We start from the raw sequence: 17,516 nt of genomic DNA on the forward strand, positions 1-17,516 counted from the left end.
ACTATAACTCCTTCCCAAGGACCCGGCCTCCTGCCCAGCCCCCTTTCCGAGGTCTCCTGGGGGCAGCCGCAGCAAGTCCCCGGTTGCGGAGCTAGGCAGGAACGAGCGGCAGCAAGGGGAAATTGGTGGTTTTCGCGGAGCCGGCAAAGTTTGACAATCAGCTGTTTTCTGTCAAATTATATTCTTTAAAATAAAAAGATTATTTCCTGGGCGTAGGGATCCAAAGTGAGAAAAGCAAGATAGCAGTTCAGTTAGGAATTAAGCATAGAAAAATATGGCATCAAACGGGGTCAATCCGCCATTTTGAGATTTTAGCAGATACCGAGATCCGAAAGGCAGATCCTCGTATCCGCGGTTCCAATTGACGCAGATTCGGCCTCCCCGGGACGCCAGAAAGGCATCCCAGGCAGGCCCGCAGTTGCCCGGAGCCTGGAAAGAGGTTTATTTCATGCTTGGGTTAGCTTAGGCAGAGAAGGACACAAAGTATCAAGCGGAAAGGTTAAAAAGTTGCAATTTTCAAGTACTTTATTAGGGATTAGATACAAAGTCAGGGCTTGGGGGAAAGTGTTGAAAGCTGAAAGCAGTCCTAGTCTTGAGCTGTTTGTTTGGGCACATTTCATCAGCTGATCCCAATCTTTGCCTCCAGGAACTGCGGAACTCTCCGCTGCGGTGCAGACCAATTACTGGGCAGGGGCTCTCGACACCAGCAACACACACAAAACGTGGCTGTTCCAGTGTGCCTTCCCTGAATAAAGGAAATATTTCCCTGCTAAATGTCCTCAGAAGCACTTTAACTATCCGCTGGGTTGTTCTCCCTACATTTCCTTTAAAACCCTCTTACTAGATACATCCTACCTCCCTCTGTTGTTGTTATTATTATTATTATTACAACAACAACAACAAAACAAAAACCAAGGCATCTGTCACCATAGGGCAGTTGTCACAAATCTTACCCCACAGACAGCAACTTGCATCATGGCATCAAGGCCTCCCTCTGGTACATCCAGGTTCCCTGATATATCCTGTTTTCCGACTTCTTGTTGAAACCGCTGCACATCATCTGTGAGACTGAGCACATGTCTGAAAGCAAATGGTGGTTGGCAATTGACTCCTTTGACTGGACAGGGATTCTGCAGCTTCTCGGGGTGTGTGTTAACAAAAGGCAGCACCGTCTTATCCACAAAGGCACCAAATCCTAAAAGAACATGGAGGAAGTTTGATCTGAAACATTGTTTAGAATCTAGTTAATTCCTCTGAGTAAAAGCAAAAATAAGCTTTTTTAAACTACTACTGCAAAGATTTTTCTGAAGTGGTTTAAAGTATTGGAAGAAAACAACCATGTTGCTTGACCAGAAATGTACCTACCGACACGAGCATTTTTGGTCATGCGTCTGAGAGCATTAAACAGCTCCCCACCTAGCTTCTTCACAAAGACCAGATCATCTTCCATAGAGTAAGAGAGGTCCATCAAGTAGTAGAGATCTATTTCATAATCCTCCCCACGGTGGAATGTCACGTTAAAAGAAGCGGTAAAATCTGTCAGTAAAAAATAAAAGAATGAGCATTTGAACTGGTGCATCAAACAAAGCCTGAGAATCTCCTGTAGAGTATAGATAGCATGCAACCACCTTCTTCAGCTTGGCAACTGCAAGGTTCTCCCACTTTGGAGATTGACTGCTCATTCAGTAAGACTAAAGGACTGGGAGAGTGTGGGGAATAAAAAAGTAAGCTAATCAAAGAATCTGGGATGAAGAGAACGATGGGGAGAAGAGCAGAGAAGAACGGTAAACAGACAAGGACCTGGGTGAAGATGATTATGTTCACAGTCAAGAAAGTGGAAAAATATGCAAAGAAACACAGAACAAAATGAGAGAAGCAACTTGGACCTAACATAACTGAAATGGGCCATTTTGAATTTGCATACTTTTACAGTGGACACCCAATCTCCACCCCCCCCCCCAAGTTGGTGTTATGTATCTTCAAGTAGATTCTGACTTATGGCAAGATTTATAGACATGAGTGAGTCATAACTTTTCTCTAAGCATAGTCTATAGCAGGGGTCCTCAAACATTTTAAACAGAGGGCCAGGTCAAAGTCCTTCAAACTATTGGAGGGTCAGATTATAATTTGAAAAAAGCAGGAATGAATTCCTATGCCCTCTGCACATATCTTATTTGTAGTGCAAAAACACTTTAAAACAATATAATTAAAATGAAGAACAATTTAAACAAATATAAACTTATTAGTATTTCAATGGGAAGTGTGGGCCTGCTTTTGGCTGATGAGATAGGATTGTTGTTGTTGTTGTGTGCTTTCAAGGCATTTCAGACTTAGGTTGACCCTGAACAAGGGTCGGGTAAATGAACTTGGAGGACCGTATCCAGTCCCCAGGCCTTAGTTTGAGGACCCCTGGTCTACAGGATTGGGTAATCTCCAATGGTCTCTGTCCCCACCCAAAAAATATTTGCAAATAATGAGGTTTTTAAAGCCTCATTGAAGCAATGGGTGTGAACAATGACATCTACAAGCTACGTATGTAAGCATACTTACCAGGCATGTAGCTGGGGGGAGGGGGGGGGGCTTGGGGGGCTTGAGGAGCTTCAGCCCCCCCCCCCCAAATTCTCATGGTGGTTTGCGAAAAGGCCTTACTGGTGCATTATTTAAACTGTTATGTTTATTCATATCATGATCTGATCACCATGCTCAATATATCCCATAGGCATGGGGGTATTGGGGTAACGATACAAAAGGTTTGCTAGGGTAGACCCTCTTTCACTCAGACTCAGCCCCCCCCCCCCCCGAATCAAACTCAGCCCCCCCCCCCCCCCCGAATCGAAATCCTGGCTACGGGCCTGATACTTACCAACATTTACATATATCCAACCTACCATTTTCCCCTCTTCGTTACATTAAAAAAATCATAAGATAATATCCAAAAATATTTCAATCAAGTATATTTTAACACTTTGATTAATACTTTGATTAACTTGGAAAAGATTTGCCTTTTTCTCAAGCTGCCTATGCTGTTTTCTCCAACTTGCTGTCAAAAATCTATCACTCAAGTTCCACCAAACTGTTTCCCTTTCAAATTCAGGGTAGGTCAGCAGAGATAGGAACAGCAGCAAAAGTGACAACAAACAAGAAAGTAAACTATAGAATCAAAGAATTGGAAGAGACCTCATGGGCCATCCAGTCCAACCCCCTGCCAAGAAGCAGGAATATTGCATTCAGATCACCCCTGACAGATGGACATCCAGCCTCTGTTTAAAAGCTTCCAAAGAAGGAGCCTCCACCACACTCCGGGGCAGAGAGTTCCACTGCTGAACGGCGCTCACAAAGTTCTGTGTTCTGTGCCTGGGGACCCATAGAGATGCTCAAAATACACACTCAAAATGCCATCAGTTAATATACTCTTTGATATCCAGGATTCAAAATTATTTTGAGAATGTAGGGGAGAGGGATAATATCCCCAAAGCATGGTCTCCTATTCATACAATCATAGAATCATAGAATCAAAGAGTTGGAAGAGACCTCATGGGCCATCCAGTCCAACCCCCTGCCAAGAAGCAGGAATATTACACTCAAATCACCCCTGACAGATGGCCATCCAGCCTCTGCTTAAAAGCTTCCAAAGAAGGAGGCTCCACCACACTCTGGGGCAGAGAGTTCCACTGCTGAACGGCTCTCACAGTCAGGAAGTTCTTCCTCATGTTCAGATGGAATCTCCTTTCTTGTAGTTTGAAGCCATTGTTCCGCTTCCTAGTCTCCAGGGAAGCAGAAAACAAGCTTGCTCCCTCCTCCCTGTGGCTTCCTCTCACATATTTATACATGGCTATCATATCTCCTCTCAGGCTTCTTTTCTTCAGGTTAAACATGCCGAGCTCCCTAAGCTGCTCCTCATAGGGCTTGTTCTCCAGACCCTTGATCATTTTAGTCGCCTTGATCATTTCTATGAGCCAGAAATACCAGGACCAACAAACAGCATGGTAGACTGAAGTATACTAGAGGGAACTGAGTTTTAAAAAAAATGTTTTAAACACTTAATTTACTTTTAAAAAACCTCAGACTGCAGCTGTGAATATGGGAAAGTTTTACTATGTCCACCCATCCACGCAGACCAATATCTGCACCGGGATTGTGGCGCAGCTGGCTGAGTGTCAGCTGCATTAAGATCACTCTGACCAAAAGGTCATGAGTTCGAAGCCAGCCCGGGTTGGAGTGGGTTTCCAACCAATTGTGTAGCCTGTTGTCGACCTTTGCAACCCGAAAGACAGTTGCATCTGTCAAGTAGGAAAATTAGGTACCACCTTAAAGTGTGGGGAGGCTAAATTAACTGATTTATGAGGCCATAAAAAAAAGACTCCAGCAAAGCACTCCAGTGAAAAAAAGCATGCAGGGAATGCAGAAGTACTTCATCAGTGTCGCAGATGGACGATGAAAGCGACAGCTCCCCTGGCGGCCAGAAAAAGTTAAATAGCCTCTGTGTATGTCTGTATATGTTGTATGTTAAAATTGTCATTGAATGTTTCCCATATATGTGTACACTGTAATCTGCCCTGAGTCCCCTGCGGGGTGAGAAGGGCGGAATATAAATGCTGTAAATAAATAAATAAATAAATAAATAAATAAAAATTTAAAAGAAACTGGGACAAACGTTTTTAAATCAGCAGATATTCACCGTGTGTCCAAAAATATTTGTAGAGATCTCACTTTTTTCATCCTATTCTGTCATGACATTCACCTCTTCAAGTTTCAGTTAGTATTCATAAGGATTAATATAAATGGATACCTTTTCTCAGTCTTGCGTCTACCAGCTCAGGAGAAAGGTTTCTATTTGCTCTTGATGTACCAAACGTTTGGGGGTTGGCAACGCTTTCAGGAAAAACAATGTTCCCTTCACATCCTTTCTGCTGAAGCTGCTGCTTGGTGTCACAGCGAATAGAATCTGGTTCTCCTACTTTTGTGAAATTCTGTAATTCATATAAAACATAAAACAAAGTAAGCCATGCTGGTTCATGAGAATAATTTTCAAATTTTCATGGTCAAACAATATTGGAACTAAAAAAATCCACAGAATTGTGGAAAATCTCATGAAGCATCTACACACACCTACATGCACAATCTACCCTAGGTTGGGGACAATGGAGAGAGAGAACAATTGCACTGGTGTCAAAGTCATAAGAGCAGAATGACCAGTTTTAAGATGGAAAAGAATTGGAGCCTTAAAGGGATTAGACTTCACTTCATGTCATGAAGGTTTCATGTTATATCCAGGACTGTAGGGGACAAACACATCACATCAAGTTTCATCAAATCCATTAGAATACTTGAATTTGTCTCCATCCTGAGATAAAAGACACAAAGTACTCAGCAGACAGGAAAAGTTATGAGAAATACAGTAGAAATATAAGAAAACTGGAAACTAATTTGTGGTGATCAATGACTTCCAGATTCCAGGCATAATATTTTTAGACTTTTAAAGAAAATGAGAACACTTTAGACACTTTACATTAGGGACGAGGAAGGTCCAGCACATGGGTAGCATAAAGCCTCCATGATCGTTTTTATAGTCTCTGTGTTGTTCAAAACCCAGACCCCTCATCACATTTAGATGAAGAAATTGGGAGAAAGCGCAGGGAACCGTGTTGTCCTGTTCCCTCCCATTTTTCCCTGTCTTGTGAGATGGTCAGCCATCACACATATTTCTTGTATCTAAGCCTGTCTTTCCCCCCACTTTCCCAGTTACTTTGTGTAAGAATGAAACTGTGTTACTTTTTTGCCCATAATTCATTGCTTTTCAGTGGAAATTATGACAGTTCCTACTTTTACTCATCACTGGATATGTTCTGAGTCAGTCTCAGCAATGGGAAGGAGAAGAGGGTCATATAAGCAGTTGATCCTGTTGTCTCTTCTGGGCTGTTGTGCAAGCTAGAGTTTTATTATGCCACTTCTTTATGCCACGCTATTCTGTTTGAGGTCCATTCCAGCCCATCTCATGAGCCGATGGCTGATGCTCTCTTTCACACTTTTCCTAGATTTGCACTTTAAGAGCATCTTCTGCACATTTAATGGAGCCAGTAACCAACTTCTGTACCTCACTACTCATTTCATGATTGGCATTTAGTTGCTGTTTTGGTCAAACCCACAACAATAGTGGGAAGCCATGCCAAGAACCATGCAAAGATAGGAGGTGGACAGTTACTTTTACTTCTTCACTAGTTTGAAAGGAGTAGATCACATATAGTTTATGTATGTTGCATATATATGCATTCTGAATGCGCTGTATTAGAAATACCCTTTGTTAGTCTATCCACCTAAAAGGCACCAGATATGACCTTTTCTTGGAAGCCCACTCTCTCAGGATCCCTCTACACATGCCCTAAGATGCGGATGAAACCGGGTTAAAAGGGGAGGATTGGCTAAATGACATTTCACGAAAATGCATGCTGATTCAGATTAACAGCTGAAAAGCACGTATTTAAAAAGTGCACTTCAAACCTGATTCTGGCTGAAAAATGTGCATAGTCGCACAACTGAATATCCTTGCAGGAAAGCATGTGATTTCATTTGAATACCCTGGTGTGGATTGCTCCAGTGCATGCCCGCATTTTAAAATACCAAAACAGCTGATCTAGGCCATAAATATTTATTTATTTATTTATTTACAATATTTATAGCCTGCCTAATGTTGGTTTGTGGGATTAACAGGACTCAAAAACCACTGGACGAATTGGCACCAAATTTGGACACAAGACACCTAACAACCCAATGTATGTCTTTCACTCAAAAAATTTGACTTTGTCATTTGGGAGTTGTAGTTGCTGGGATTTATAGTTCACCTACAATCAAAGAGCATTCTGAACCCCACTAACGATGGAATTGGACCAAACTTGGCACACAGAACTTCCATGACCAGAAGAAAATACTGGAAGGGTTTGGTGGACAGTGTCCTTTGGTTTTGGAGTTATAGTTCACCTACATCCAGAGAGCACTGTGGATTCAAACAATGATGGATCTGGACCAAACTCTACATAAATACTCAATATGCCCAAATGTGAACCACAGGTAGAGTTTGGGGAAAATAGAATCTTGACATTTGGGAGTTGTAGTTGCTGGGATTTATATTTCACCTACAATCACAGAGCATTCTGAACCTCACCAACAATGGAATTGGGCCAAACCTCCCACACAGAACCCCCATGTGGGCCACAGCAACGCGTGGCAGGGGACAGCTAATAATAATAATAATAATAATAATAATAATAATAATAATAAAAGCAGCTTTATATGTATCCTGTCACCATCTCCCCGAAGGGGCTTGGTGTGGCTCACAGAAAGCACTCAATAGTGCAGCAATATACAATTATGCTATAAAATATGAGATTGAATAAAACATACCAGCTTTTTGCACCAGGCACAACCAGGGCCAGATCGGATGCATTCTTGACATGTTTTTACATTGTATTTGGTGCATTCAAGTGCAAGTGCTTGAGGAGGAGGAGAAAGAAAAACAGTGTTAAGATTAATAATAATTGGTATCAAAGTAGAGAAACATCTTCTATGGCCCCTTCCACACAGCTGTATAAAATCCACATTGAACTGAATTATATGGCAGTGTGGACTCAGATTATTCAGTTCAAAGCAGATATTTGTTACATCCCATTTAGACTACTGCAACGCTCTCTAAGTGGGGTTGCCTCTGAAGACTGCCCGGAAGCTGCAGCTAGTCCAACGCTCGGCAGCCAGACTACTAACGGGTGCTGGGTACAGGGAGCACACCACTCCACTGTTACACCAGCTCCACTGGCTGCCAATTAGCTTCCGAGTACAATTCAAAGTGTTGGTGTTAACCTATAAAGCCCTAAACGACTCTGGCCCTGTTTACCTCTCTGAACGTATTCTCCCCTATGAACCATCAAGATTATTAAGATCGTCTGGAGAGGCCCTGCTCTCGGTCCCACCGGCCTCGCAAGCGCGTCTGGTGGGGACGAGGGACAGGACCTTCTCCGTGGTGGCCCCTCAACTGTGGAACTCTCTCCCACTGGAGATCAGAACCACCCCTTCTATCCTGACATTTAGGAAACAGATGAAGACTTGGTTATGGAGACAGGCATTCGAAGAGTGAGCCAACACCCGAGGATATGGATGGAGGATGATGAGCAACGATTTTAGTGTGACGACTGACCATTATAGTTATTGATTGTAATTGCTGTTTTAATGTTTTACTGTAATATGTATTCTAATTGACTTTTACTGTGGTGAAGCACTTTCTTAAACAATGTTTCCTGAGGTGAATAGCATCCGATCTCAGCTGAATCGCTAATAAAGAGCCTCGGTCGCCATCTTCTTCCGCTTTGGTGGGATTTATATTATTTTTAATATTTTTATCGCTGGAATTTGACTTCCCTGTTCTCACCAAGGTTTAGGGACCCTCTTTGGTGCGGTCCTCGGGGTCTCCTTCACCAAGGAGACCCTTCCAAAAGCGCTCTCGATATCACCCTCCGATGACAGGGAACTGGGAAATGGATGGGGTAAAAGGCCAAGTCCTAACTGTTGGACCAAGGGCTTGAGATTTGAGACTAGTAATTATCTAAAGCCTAATGAAACCACCAAGTCCAAGTTCTTACGGAAGGAGGTGAGGGATGGGGCCAGCCTTATCTCCTTGGACAGGACATTCCAGAGGCAGGGGGCCACCACTGAGAAGGCCCTCTCCCTCGTCCCCACCAACCGGGGTTGAGACGGTGGTGGGAGCGAGAGGAGGGCCTCCCACCGCTGGTTCATAGAGGGAGATGTGATCGCAGAGATAGGCGGGGCCTGAACTGATTGGGTTACTTTGGATGGGTGACAGGACCCGTCTACACTGTCATATAAAATCCAGATTTGCTTTGAGGATCTGGATTATATGGCGGTGTAGAAGAGGCTTTAGAGGGAGACAAAGACAAATCTTCTAGGATCAAAGCATGCCAAGGGAATCCTATGCTGGGATTACCTTAGTGTTGTGATAAATCAGAAATGATCTGAAGGTACTAAGCAACAATTCTTGCTTATGTTAATTCTCCCCAAAGGGGATATCCAACTTTTCTTCCATTACTAGTTGCAGCACTGATTTGTACTATAGTGTGGCCACAATGTTAAAATGCTTTAACATTATTTTATTTCAATGGGCTTCAGAAGAACCCCTATGAATTTGTCATAATTAACCTGCTTCCTTCCATAATTCCAAGAGAATCCACCTACACTGTTTCAGCATAATTGCACTGTTTCAGCATAATAGGAGCCCCCGGTGGCGCAGTGGGTTAAACCTCTGTGCCGGCAGGTCGCAGGTTCGAATTTGGGGAGAGCATGGATGAGCTCTCTCTCTATCAGCTCCAGCTCCCCATTACGGGGACATGAGAGAAGCCTCCCACAAGGATGGTAAAACATCAAAACATCCAGGCGTTCCCTGGGCAAAGTTCTTGCAGGTGGCCAATTCTCTCACACCAGAAGCAACTTGCAGTTTCTCAAGTCACTCCTGATACGACAAAAAAAAAAAAAAAGCCTAATTGCAGCAAGTACCATCTCACCTGTTGTCAGGAACAGCAGCTCAGCTCCAAATAGCAAAAGCAAGCATTTGGGACGCATTTCCTGTGAAATGTAAATGATACAGAATGAAAAGACTACTTGGAGTTGTGTCTTTAAAACATGTTACAAAGCATGCATGCAGCTATGGAACTCAGCTGTACCAAAACAAACATGTGGAGTGAAAAGTAAAATGTATGCAGTATGTGTAATGTAGTAAGGACCTTCTCCCATTAAGTGAGGGATTCACCATGTATCATTGCAAAACCATGGGGTCCCGGCGGGGGACATGGAGAACTGATTTCCCACTGGAGGGGTGGGAGTGTCTACCACCCAGCTTCCCCCATTGTAGTAAAGGCAACACAAGAAGCATCCCATGTTGCTTTCGAAGCACCGTGCCACCCAGCCGAAAGTAGATGTGCATCGTGTAATGGGCTCCTTGGCGAAAGGGGCGAGGAAGTGGCATACAATGGGCAAATCAGCTCATATGATGAGTTTGTAAGATACCTGTAATCACAGAACCCATCCCCACAGTTTAACTTACGTGCAACCTGGAGAAAATGGTTTCTTTAGGACACATGTGTAAAATTCAAGGCATGTGTGCTAAATCTGGCCAGCCATGTCATTTTATGCGGCCCTCTAGATGCTGCACTACAGGGTGCAGCAGCATAACTTTCTTTTTTCAAAACTTAATAAAACCTATTGTATGAAACAGAATGTTTTTTTATAATGTAGCCGCATACCTAAAGTTTTGTTTTATGTAGTTTTGAAGATCAAATTAGATAGGTGACGTCCCCCATTCTCCATTCTCCATACACTGAGTAAACCGATTTCTGCCGTTTGTCATGACTCTTGCCAGCATAGTGACCCCGAGAGCGGCAGAGGCCCCCGCCTTCAAATTGGTATGAACCGCAGCGGAGAGTTCCGCAGTTCCTGGGAGCCAAGTTTGGGACCAACTGATGGAATGCGCCCCAGCAGACAGCTCAAAACCTAGGACTGCACTCAGCCTTCTATCACTTTCCTCCTCTCCTTACTTTGTAACAAATCCCTAATAAAGGTACTTAAAATTTGCAACTTTTAACTTTTCCGTTTGATACTTTGTGTCCTTTGCTGCCTGAGCTAACCTATGCATGAAATAAACCTCTTTCTAGGCTCCGGGAGACTGCGGGCCTGCCTGGGATGCCTTCTGGGTGTCCCGGGGAGGCCGAATCTGCGTCAATTGGAACCGCGGATACGGAGGCCTTCCTATTGGGCCCCCGTATCCGCTAAAATCTCAAAATGGCGGATCGGCCCCGTTTTAATGCCATATTTTTCTTTACTCGATTCTTAACTAAACTGCTATCATGCTTTTCTCATTTTTGATCCCTACGCCTGGGAAATAATTGTTTTGTTTTAAGAAATAAAATTTGACAGAAAACAGCTGATTGTCAAACTCTGCCGGCACGGCGCAAGCAGTCCATTTCTCTTTGTTGCCGTTCATTCCTGCCTAGCCCCACAACCGGGACTTGCTGCGGATGCCTCCAGGAGACCTCAGAGAGGGGGCCGGGCAGGGAGCCCAGTCCTTGGGAAGGAGTTGTAGTTCCCCAAGGACCAAGCTATGGATTTTGCTACAGATCAACACTGCGCCCAGCTGCTGACATTAACCAAGGAAAAATGGCTTTCTGCTGTTTGTCTCGGACTGCAAGCCACCTCCGTTTCCACGAACTTTCCCCAGGAGCATGGGACTTCAAATTTTCAAATAAAAATCAATTATTTTATTAAATGATTAAGATGTGGGGTGGGAATGGGGTTTTCCTATATGAATTTTGTATTAATGACAATGCATGAAGTATCGCTTGCTTCCCACCTTTCCCCTTGCCCTTTGCCCTAGAAAATGTGACCAAGGATTGTTGGAATGCCCGAGGGAGGACCCCTGCCTCCCTCGAAACTTATTTTGATTATTTCACATCTGCATTGACAATAGCAAATTGAGATTTCCTTTCCCGCTCTCTGAGTTCGTCTGGCGGGTGAGGAAGTCTAGTTGGACACTCTGATTGATTTACAAAGGACAGGAATGACCCCTGGGGTCCCCTGTCCCGATCCTGTTTGTTCTCTCCACCAAAACCCATCAAGGACAGGAAAATCTTTTTTGTAAAGATCACACCTAGCTGGCCAAAAACAAACCCTCACATTCCAGCTGGCCGGCTATCAATAATCCCATCATTTCCCCCATTGTCCGCGGTCGTCCTGCCTTCTCTCTTCTGATTCGCCCATCCTCGGAAGCAAGAGGAGTGCGCCGATTGGCCCTCTGGAGGCGGAGAAGCTCGCTGATTGGCCCAGAGCAAGGCGGGCCGCCAAGCCTCCTCCCAGCTGTTCGGGCTGTCAACCAATCAGCGTGAAGCCGGGAGGAGAGGGGCGGGCGGGAAATTCAAAATGTTTTGCTGTGTTTTCTCTATAAAAATGCTTGTAAATTCTGTAGCGGTATGCTTTTAGAGGAAATATCCCTACACTTGTATCCGATTACAGCTGAATCGCAAATAAAGACCCCTCGGTCGCCAACTTCTTCCGCTTTGGTGAGGATTTATTATTTTAAATATTTTTGCTGCTGGAATTGGCTTTGCTGCCCTCACCAAGGTTCAAGGACTCTCTTTGGTGCGGTCCTCGGGATCTCCTCGGCTGGGGAGACCCTCCTAAAAGAGGCTCGATATCAATAGCAGGTGTTATGTTGGCAATTTCTTCCCGGATGTTGGTCTTCAAATCTTGTAGGGTCCTTGAGCGGTTCACAGAAACATGGGATTTCAAAAAACCCCATAGGAAAAAAAATCATAAGGGGCCAAATCTGGAGAGCGAGCTGGCCACTCCAAATCCGCTCGAAAAGTAGACCTCAACGGCAAAAGCATGCTCCTCACTGTTCCAACGCATGATGGCAACTGAACTGTGTCTGGACAAAACTTTATACTCCCGCCTCTCGAACGAGACCACTAGCACTCCGCTACATCTTCAATCGACTGAATGGCACACTTTTTAAAAAAGGAAGTTATGCTGCCTCACCCTGTACAACTCCTGTATTCCTCATAATTAGACATCACGACTAGAGCTGATGGAGGTCTGATTCAGTAGCATCTGGAAGACTACTATTTGCTCTGATTAGTCGGGATTGTGGGGTTTGAATTGAGATACAAAGCTTGAAGAAAGTGCAAAAGCTGGGTTGCAGTTAAACATACAAAAACCCCAAGATTCTGGCAACCGGACTGATCGAGAACTTGCAAATAGAGGGAGAAAACATGGAGGCAGTGACAGACTTTGTATTTCTAGGTGCAAAGATTACTGCAGACGCAGACTGCAGCCAGGAAATCAAAAGTTGTTTACTTCTTGGGAGGAGAGCAATGACAAATCTCGATAAAATAGTGAAGAGTAGAAACATCACACTGGCAACGAAGATCCACATAGTTAAAGCAATGGTATTCCTCATAGTCATCTACGGATGTGAGAGCTGGACCATAAGGAAGGCTGAGCGAAGGAAGATAGATGCTTTTGAACTGTGGTGTTGGAGGAAAGTTCTGAGAGTGCCTTGGACTGCGAGAAGATCCAACCAGTCCATACTTCAGGAAATAAAGCCCAATTGCTCACTGGAGGGAAGGATACTAGAGGCAAAGATGAAGTACTTTGGACACATTATGAGAACAAAGGAAAACTTAGAGAAGACAATGATGCTGGGGAAAATGGAAGGAAAAAGGAAGAGGGCCCCTTTTCTCGCCCCTTTCACCATGCCACCCAGCCAAGGGCAAGGTGGATGGATGGGATCCTTGAAGTGACTGGCTTGAGTCTGAAGGAGCTGGGGGTGGTGAAGGCCGACAAGGAGCTCTGGCGTGGGCTGGTCCATGAGGTCACGAAGAGTCAGAAGCAACTGAATGAATAAACAACAACACAAAGCTTGTGGATATGAGGTCTACCTTGAATATATCCTTTAACCTTCCAAGAATCTCAGAGCCACAAGTGCTGTTGGGTTTCAGTTCCCATATATCCTCAGTCTACATGACAGATTGGTCCATGGTCATGGTCCACGGTGTTGAATGCAGCTGTGAGGTCCAAGAGTACCAATAGCGCAGACCAAGGCGGATCAGCGCTATTGGTACTCTTGGACCTCACAGCTGCATTTGACACTGTGGACCATGACTTGCTGATTCATCGATTGGCTACGTCTGGTGTACGAGGTTTAGCCCTGAAATGGACCGGAGACAGAGGGTGGAGTGGTCAGGCCAAAGCTTTGAGAGCTCCTGCCTTTGCTGTGGAGTTCCCCAGGGTGCTATCCTCTCGGCATAGAGTGCTACCAGTATGCAGATGATACCCAGCTACTCTCGCGTCTCGAACCTCGGACAACCGTGATTCCTGAGAACTTTAGGCTGTGTTTGGAAGCAGTGATGAGTTGGCTGCGAGTGAGCAGACTAAAAGTGAATCCTGCTAAAACTGAGATCTTCTGGCCTCGCCAGTCGCCAGAATTAATCCAGTCTCTGCCTGATTTCGATGGGGAAGCTCTGGTTCCATCTGCCACTGTTAAAAGCCTTGGGGTTGTGTTGGATTCATCGCTGATGATGGAGGCCCAGATCACTGCCATAAGTAAGCAGGCCTTTTTTCATCTTTGGCAGGCAAGGAAATTGGCATCCTACCTTTCGGTAGAAGCATTGGCAACAGTAATCCACGCAGGTTGGACTATTGCAACGCCTTATATGCCGGCCTTCCAAAGTCAACAACTCAGAAGATTCGGATGGTCCAAAATGCGGCGGCCAGGCTGCTAGCGGGATCATCTATAAGATCCCATATTACACAGATTCTACAACAACTGCATTGGCTACCAATAGAACATCGGACCTCTTACAAGATACTGATCCTGACATTTAGAGCTCAAAATGGCCAAGGACCTTTATATCTTAGGGACCGCCTCATTCCTTTTCTCCATCAGTGGTCACCTCGATCCACCCAGGAAAATCTCCTATACATACCGGGGCCTAGGGAGGTACACCTGGAAGCTACAAGGCGTAGAGCTTTTTCGACCTATGCTCCAATTCTGTGGAACTCATTGCCTCCATATATTAGAGCAATGTCGGAGTTCTGACCTTTTGTAAAGGCACTCAAGACTTGGCTGTTTGGTTGTGCATTTAAGTAATCAGATCTAATTTGCCAAATAGTCATTGTTGAATGTTTTTATGTTGAATGTTTTCATATTGTGAAATGCTATTTTAGACTGTAAGTCGCTCGGAGCACCTTGGTGGAGAGCGACTAATTAAGAAATAAAGTGAAGTGAAGATTATCTACAGAGCTATCATTCAATAAAATCTCATGACCCAAACTGGGTAAAAAGTACAGAGCACTGACCACTATGTAAAAAATTATAGCTGATCCTCTGTATCCATGGTTTTTCATCTATGGATTCAACAGCCCTTTGAAGGCAAACCACAAGGCTGCTATGGCACTCCATGAAAATGAGTTTGTCACCCATTTTAGGAATTTGCAAGGTCCTCTGGACACTTATTTGATATACTTTCCCCAGAAGTTACGATAGTGTCACATTGGAGGATGTATCTTTAGAAGCCTCCAACTCAATTATGTCCTCCAATTCAATTATGTGGGTTTTTTTGGTCGTGTCAGTAGCGACTTGAGAAACCAAGTTGCTTTTGGGTTGTTGTAGATTTTTTTGGGCTATATGGCCATGTGTTAGAGGCATTTCTCCTGACATTTCGCCTGCATTTATGGCAAGCATCCTCAGAGGTAGTGACAATACAAGTTTCTTTTGGTGTGAGAAAATTGGCCATCTGCAAGGACGTTGCCTAGGAGATGCCCGGATGATTTGATGTTTTATCATCTTTGTGGGAGGCTTCTCTCATGTCCCCGCATGAGGAGCTGGAGCTGATAGAGGGAGCTCATCTGCTTCTCCCCGGATTCAAACCTGTGACCTGTCGGTCTTCAGTCCTGCCGGCACAGGGGTTTAACCCACTGCGCCACTGGGGGCTCTAATTATGTGGTAATTTAGTGGTTTTGTTGGACCTATTGTTTAAGTAATCTCAGCCTGGTCAGAAATGGATTTGGGGTCATAATGTACTTGAACAGTTACACAAAGCAAGAGAAAAACCTTCCAATACCCCCTAGTAAAAGCCATTTGATCAAACTGCTGTTACTTGCTTTCCTAGCCTCTGTAGCTCATCAGGTGTCCTTCTATCAGTTCTTGTTGGTGATAATAAGATTTACTATCAATTGTTGTGCTTCCATTATTCCAAGGTGGAGCCCATTTCCAAGCGCTTACATCACCTTCTCTTCCCCAGAATGATGGGGAAATATTAAATGTACTCAGAGAACGGCTATGTGCAGATGTGGCAAGAAACAGTGAATTCCAAAGAACTGATGAAGCACGGTGCTGAAAGTTCTTGCTATCTAAAGGAGTGTAGAAACAACCCACAAATCTTAGCCCAGAAAGTGTTTTCCTTGCAGGATTTCAAAATTACAATAGGTCAGAGACGAAAGACACACCATTTGTTTAGCAGTTGAACTTGAAGCAGAAGTGACTGGGTAGTGTTCACCTACATGCCAAGATTTCTGCACATGACACATGGGGTTGGGTTGGAATCTATAATGAGCAGCCTCACCTGATTGATATAGGTTTACTTGCCAGTAGATAAAAAGGAGTGAACCTAATAACTAATGTGTAGCAAGTCTACACTGCCTGGTAAATCTGCAGCTAGTCTGGAACAGAAAAACTTTGGACTGGCGCTGAAGTGTGCCACACACCCTTTGCTGCAACTGCTGTGATGGCAGACTGGCGTCCGCAGTGTCCACCTGCGCAAGACTGCATTGGGTTACTTGGACCATCACTTTAAAACCTACTGTCCATTGCAGGCACCCTATTCTGACTTAAAAGGTAAAGGTTTTCCCCTGACATTAAGTCCAGTTGTGTCTGACTCTGGGGGGTGCTGCTCATCTCCATTTCTAAGATGAAGAGCCAGCGTTGTCTGTAGACACCTTGAAGGTCATGTGGCCGGTATGACTTCATGGAGTGCTGTTTCCTTCCTGCTGGAGTGGTACCTACTCACATTTGCATGTTTTTGAACTGCTAGGTTGACAGAAGCTGGGGCTGACAGTGGGAGCTCATTCCATTACTCAGATTCGAACTTACGACCTTTCAGTCAACAAGTTCAGCAGCTGAGCAGTTTAACCAACTACACCACTGGGGGCTCCATATTCTGACTTATTTTTCCTGCACTGATGAGTGCAGATAAATGGTGAGGATAGAGGTGTCCCATGTGGGCGGTGGACAGTTCAAACTGGACTTGATCCCGTTGTCTGCACTACCCAGAAGATGTGAAATGCTCCAGCATTTCAAGCAAACTCTGTTGCACGTGCTAACATTGCCCAATGTGGCCCAAAGCTGATTTAACCAAGGAAATTTCTCAATCCCCACTGGATGTGGAGAAACATTGCAAAGACAGGCAGAAGCTCAACTAATGTGAGTCCAGGATTTCATGCATGTGTGCATTAGCTCTTAGAAGTGCTTTCACATTTACTTTCTGAAACTCAGCTATTTTCTTTCTAAAGGACAATATTTTGAGAAGTACAGGTGAAATCTAGCTAAAGTCATTACTTTGTAGGAGGTCATGAGGGTGACTGATGAACTTGAGTTGGTGACGAAGAGAGTCTATTAGTAATAAAGATCTCATAACCAGACATGTGGTCTCTGTATTGAGACAGATACAGAGACCACATATAGCATGCGTCACGATAGTATGTTGCAAACACTATTGGATTTAGTCTTAAGTTTTGGTGGCTGTTTTGAAGACTGTGGAAAGGAATAATCAATATAATGATTGATGTGGGCATTTTGGACATTTCAGGCGTCAATAACTTTGACTGAGAGGAAATACAGGAAAGAAAGCAGGCAGTGGAAGAAAGGGTAATGGCTGCTTTGGAATCACAACTCATTTTTTGTTTTA

The 17,516-nt window shown here is 44.2% G+C and overlaps 1 protein-coding gene across 1 annotated transcript in view; it reads right to left on the bottom strand.

The window, feature by feature from the left end:
• The window catches only part of ITGB2 (integrin subunit beta 2), a 58,313-nt gene that overhangs the window by 26,107 nt on the left and 14,690 nt on the right, over positions 1–17,516 (bottom strand). The window contains exons 2-6 of the mRNA XM_060783663.2: positions 9,564–9,624; positions 7,399–7,487; positions 4,790–4,970; positions 1,366–1,536; positions 954–1,195 (exon numbers count right to left, since the gene is read on the bottom strand). Coding sequence (XP_060639646.2) covers positions 954–1,195; positions 1,366–1,536; positions 4,790–4,970; positions 7,399–7,487; positions 9,564–9,621 — 741 coding nt within the window. The 5' untranslated portion in view covers positions 9,622–9,624. The remainder of the gene's footprint in view (positions 1–953; positions 1,196–1,365; positions 1,537–4,789; positions 4,971–7,398; positions 7,488–9,563; positions 9,625–17,516) is intronic.

The sequence above is a fragment of the Anolis sagrei genome, chromosome 1 (assembly GCF_037176765.1).
Source record: "Anolis sagrei isolate rAnoSag1 chromosome 1, rAnoSag1.mat, whole genome shotgun sequence".
NCBI lineage: Eukaryota > Metazoa > Chordata > Lepidosauria > Squamata > Dactyloidae > Anolis > Anolis sagrei.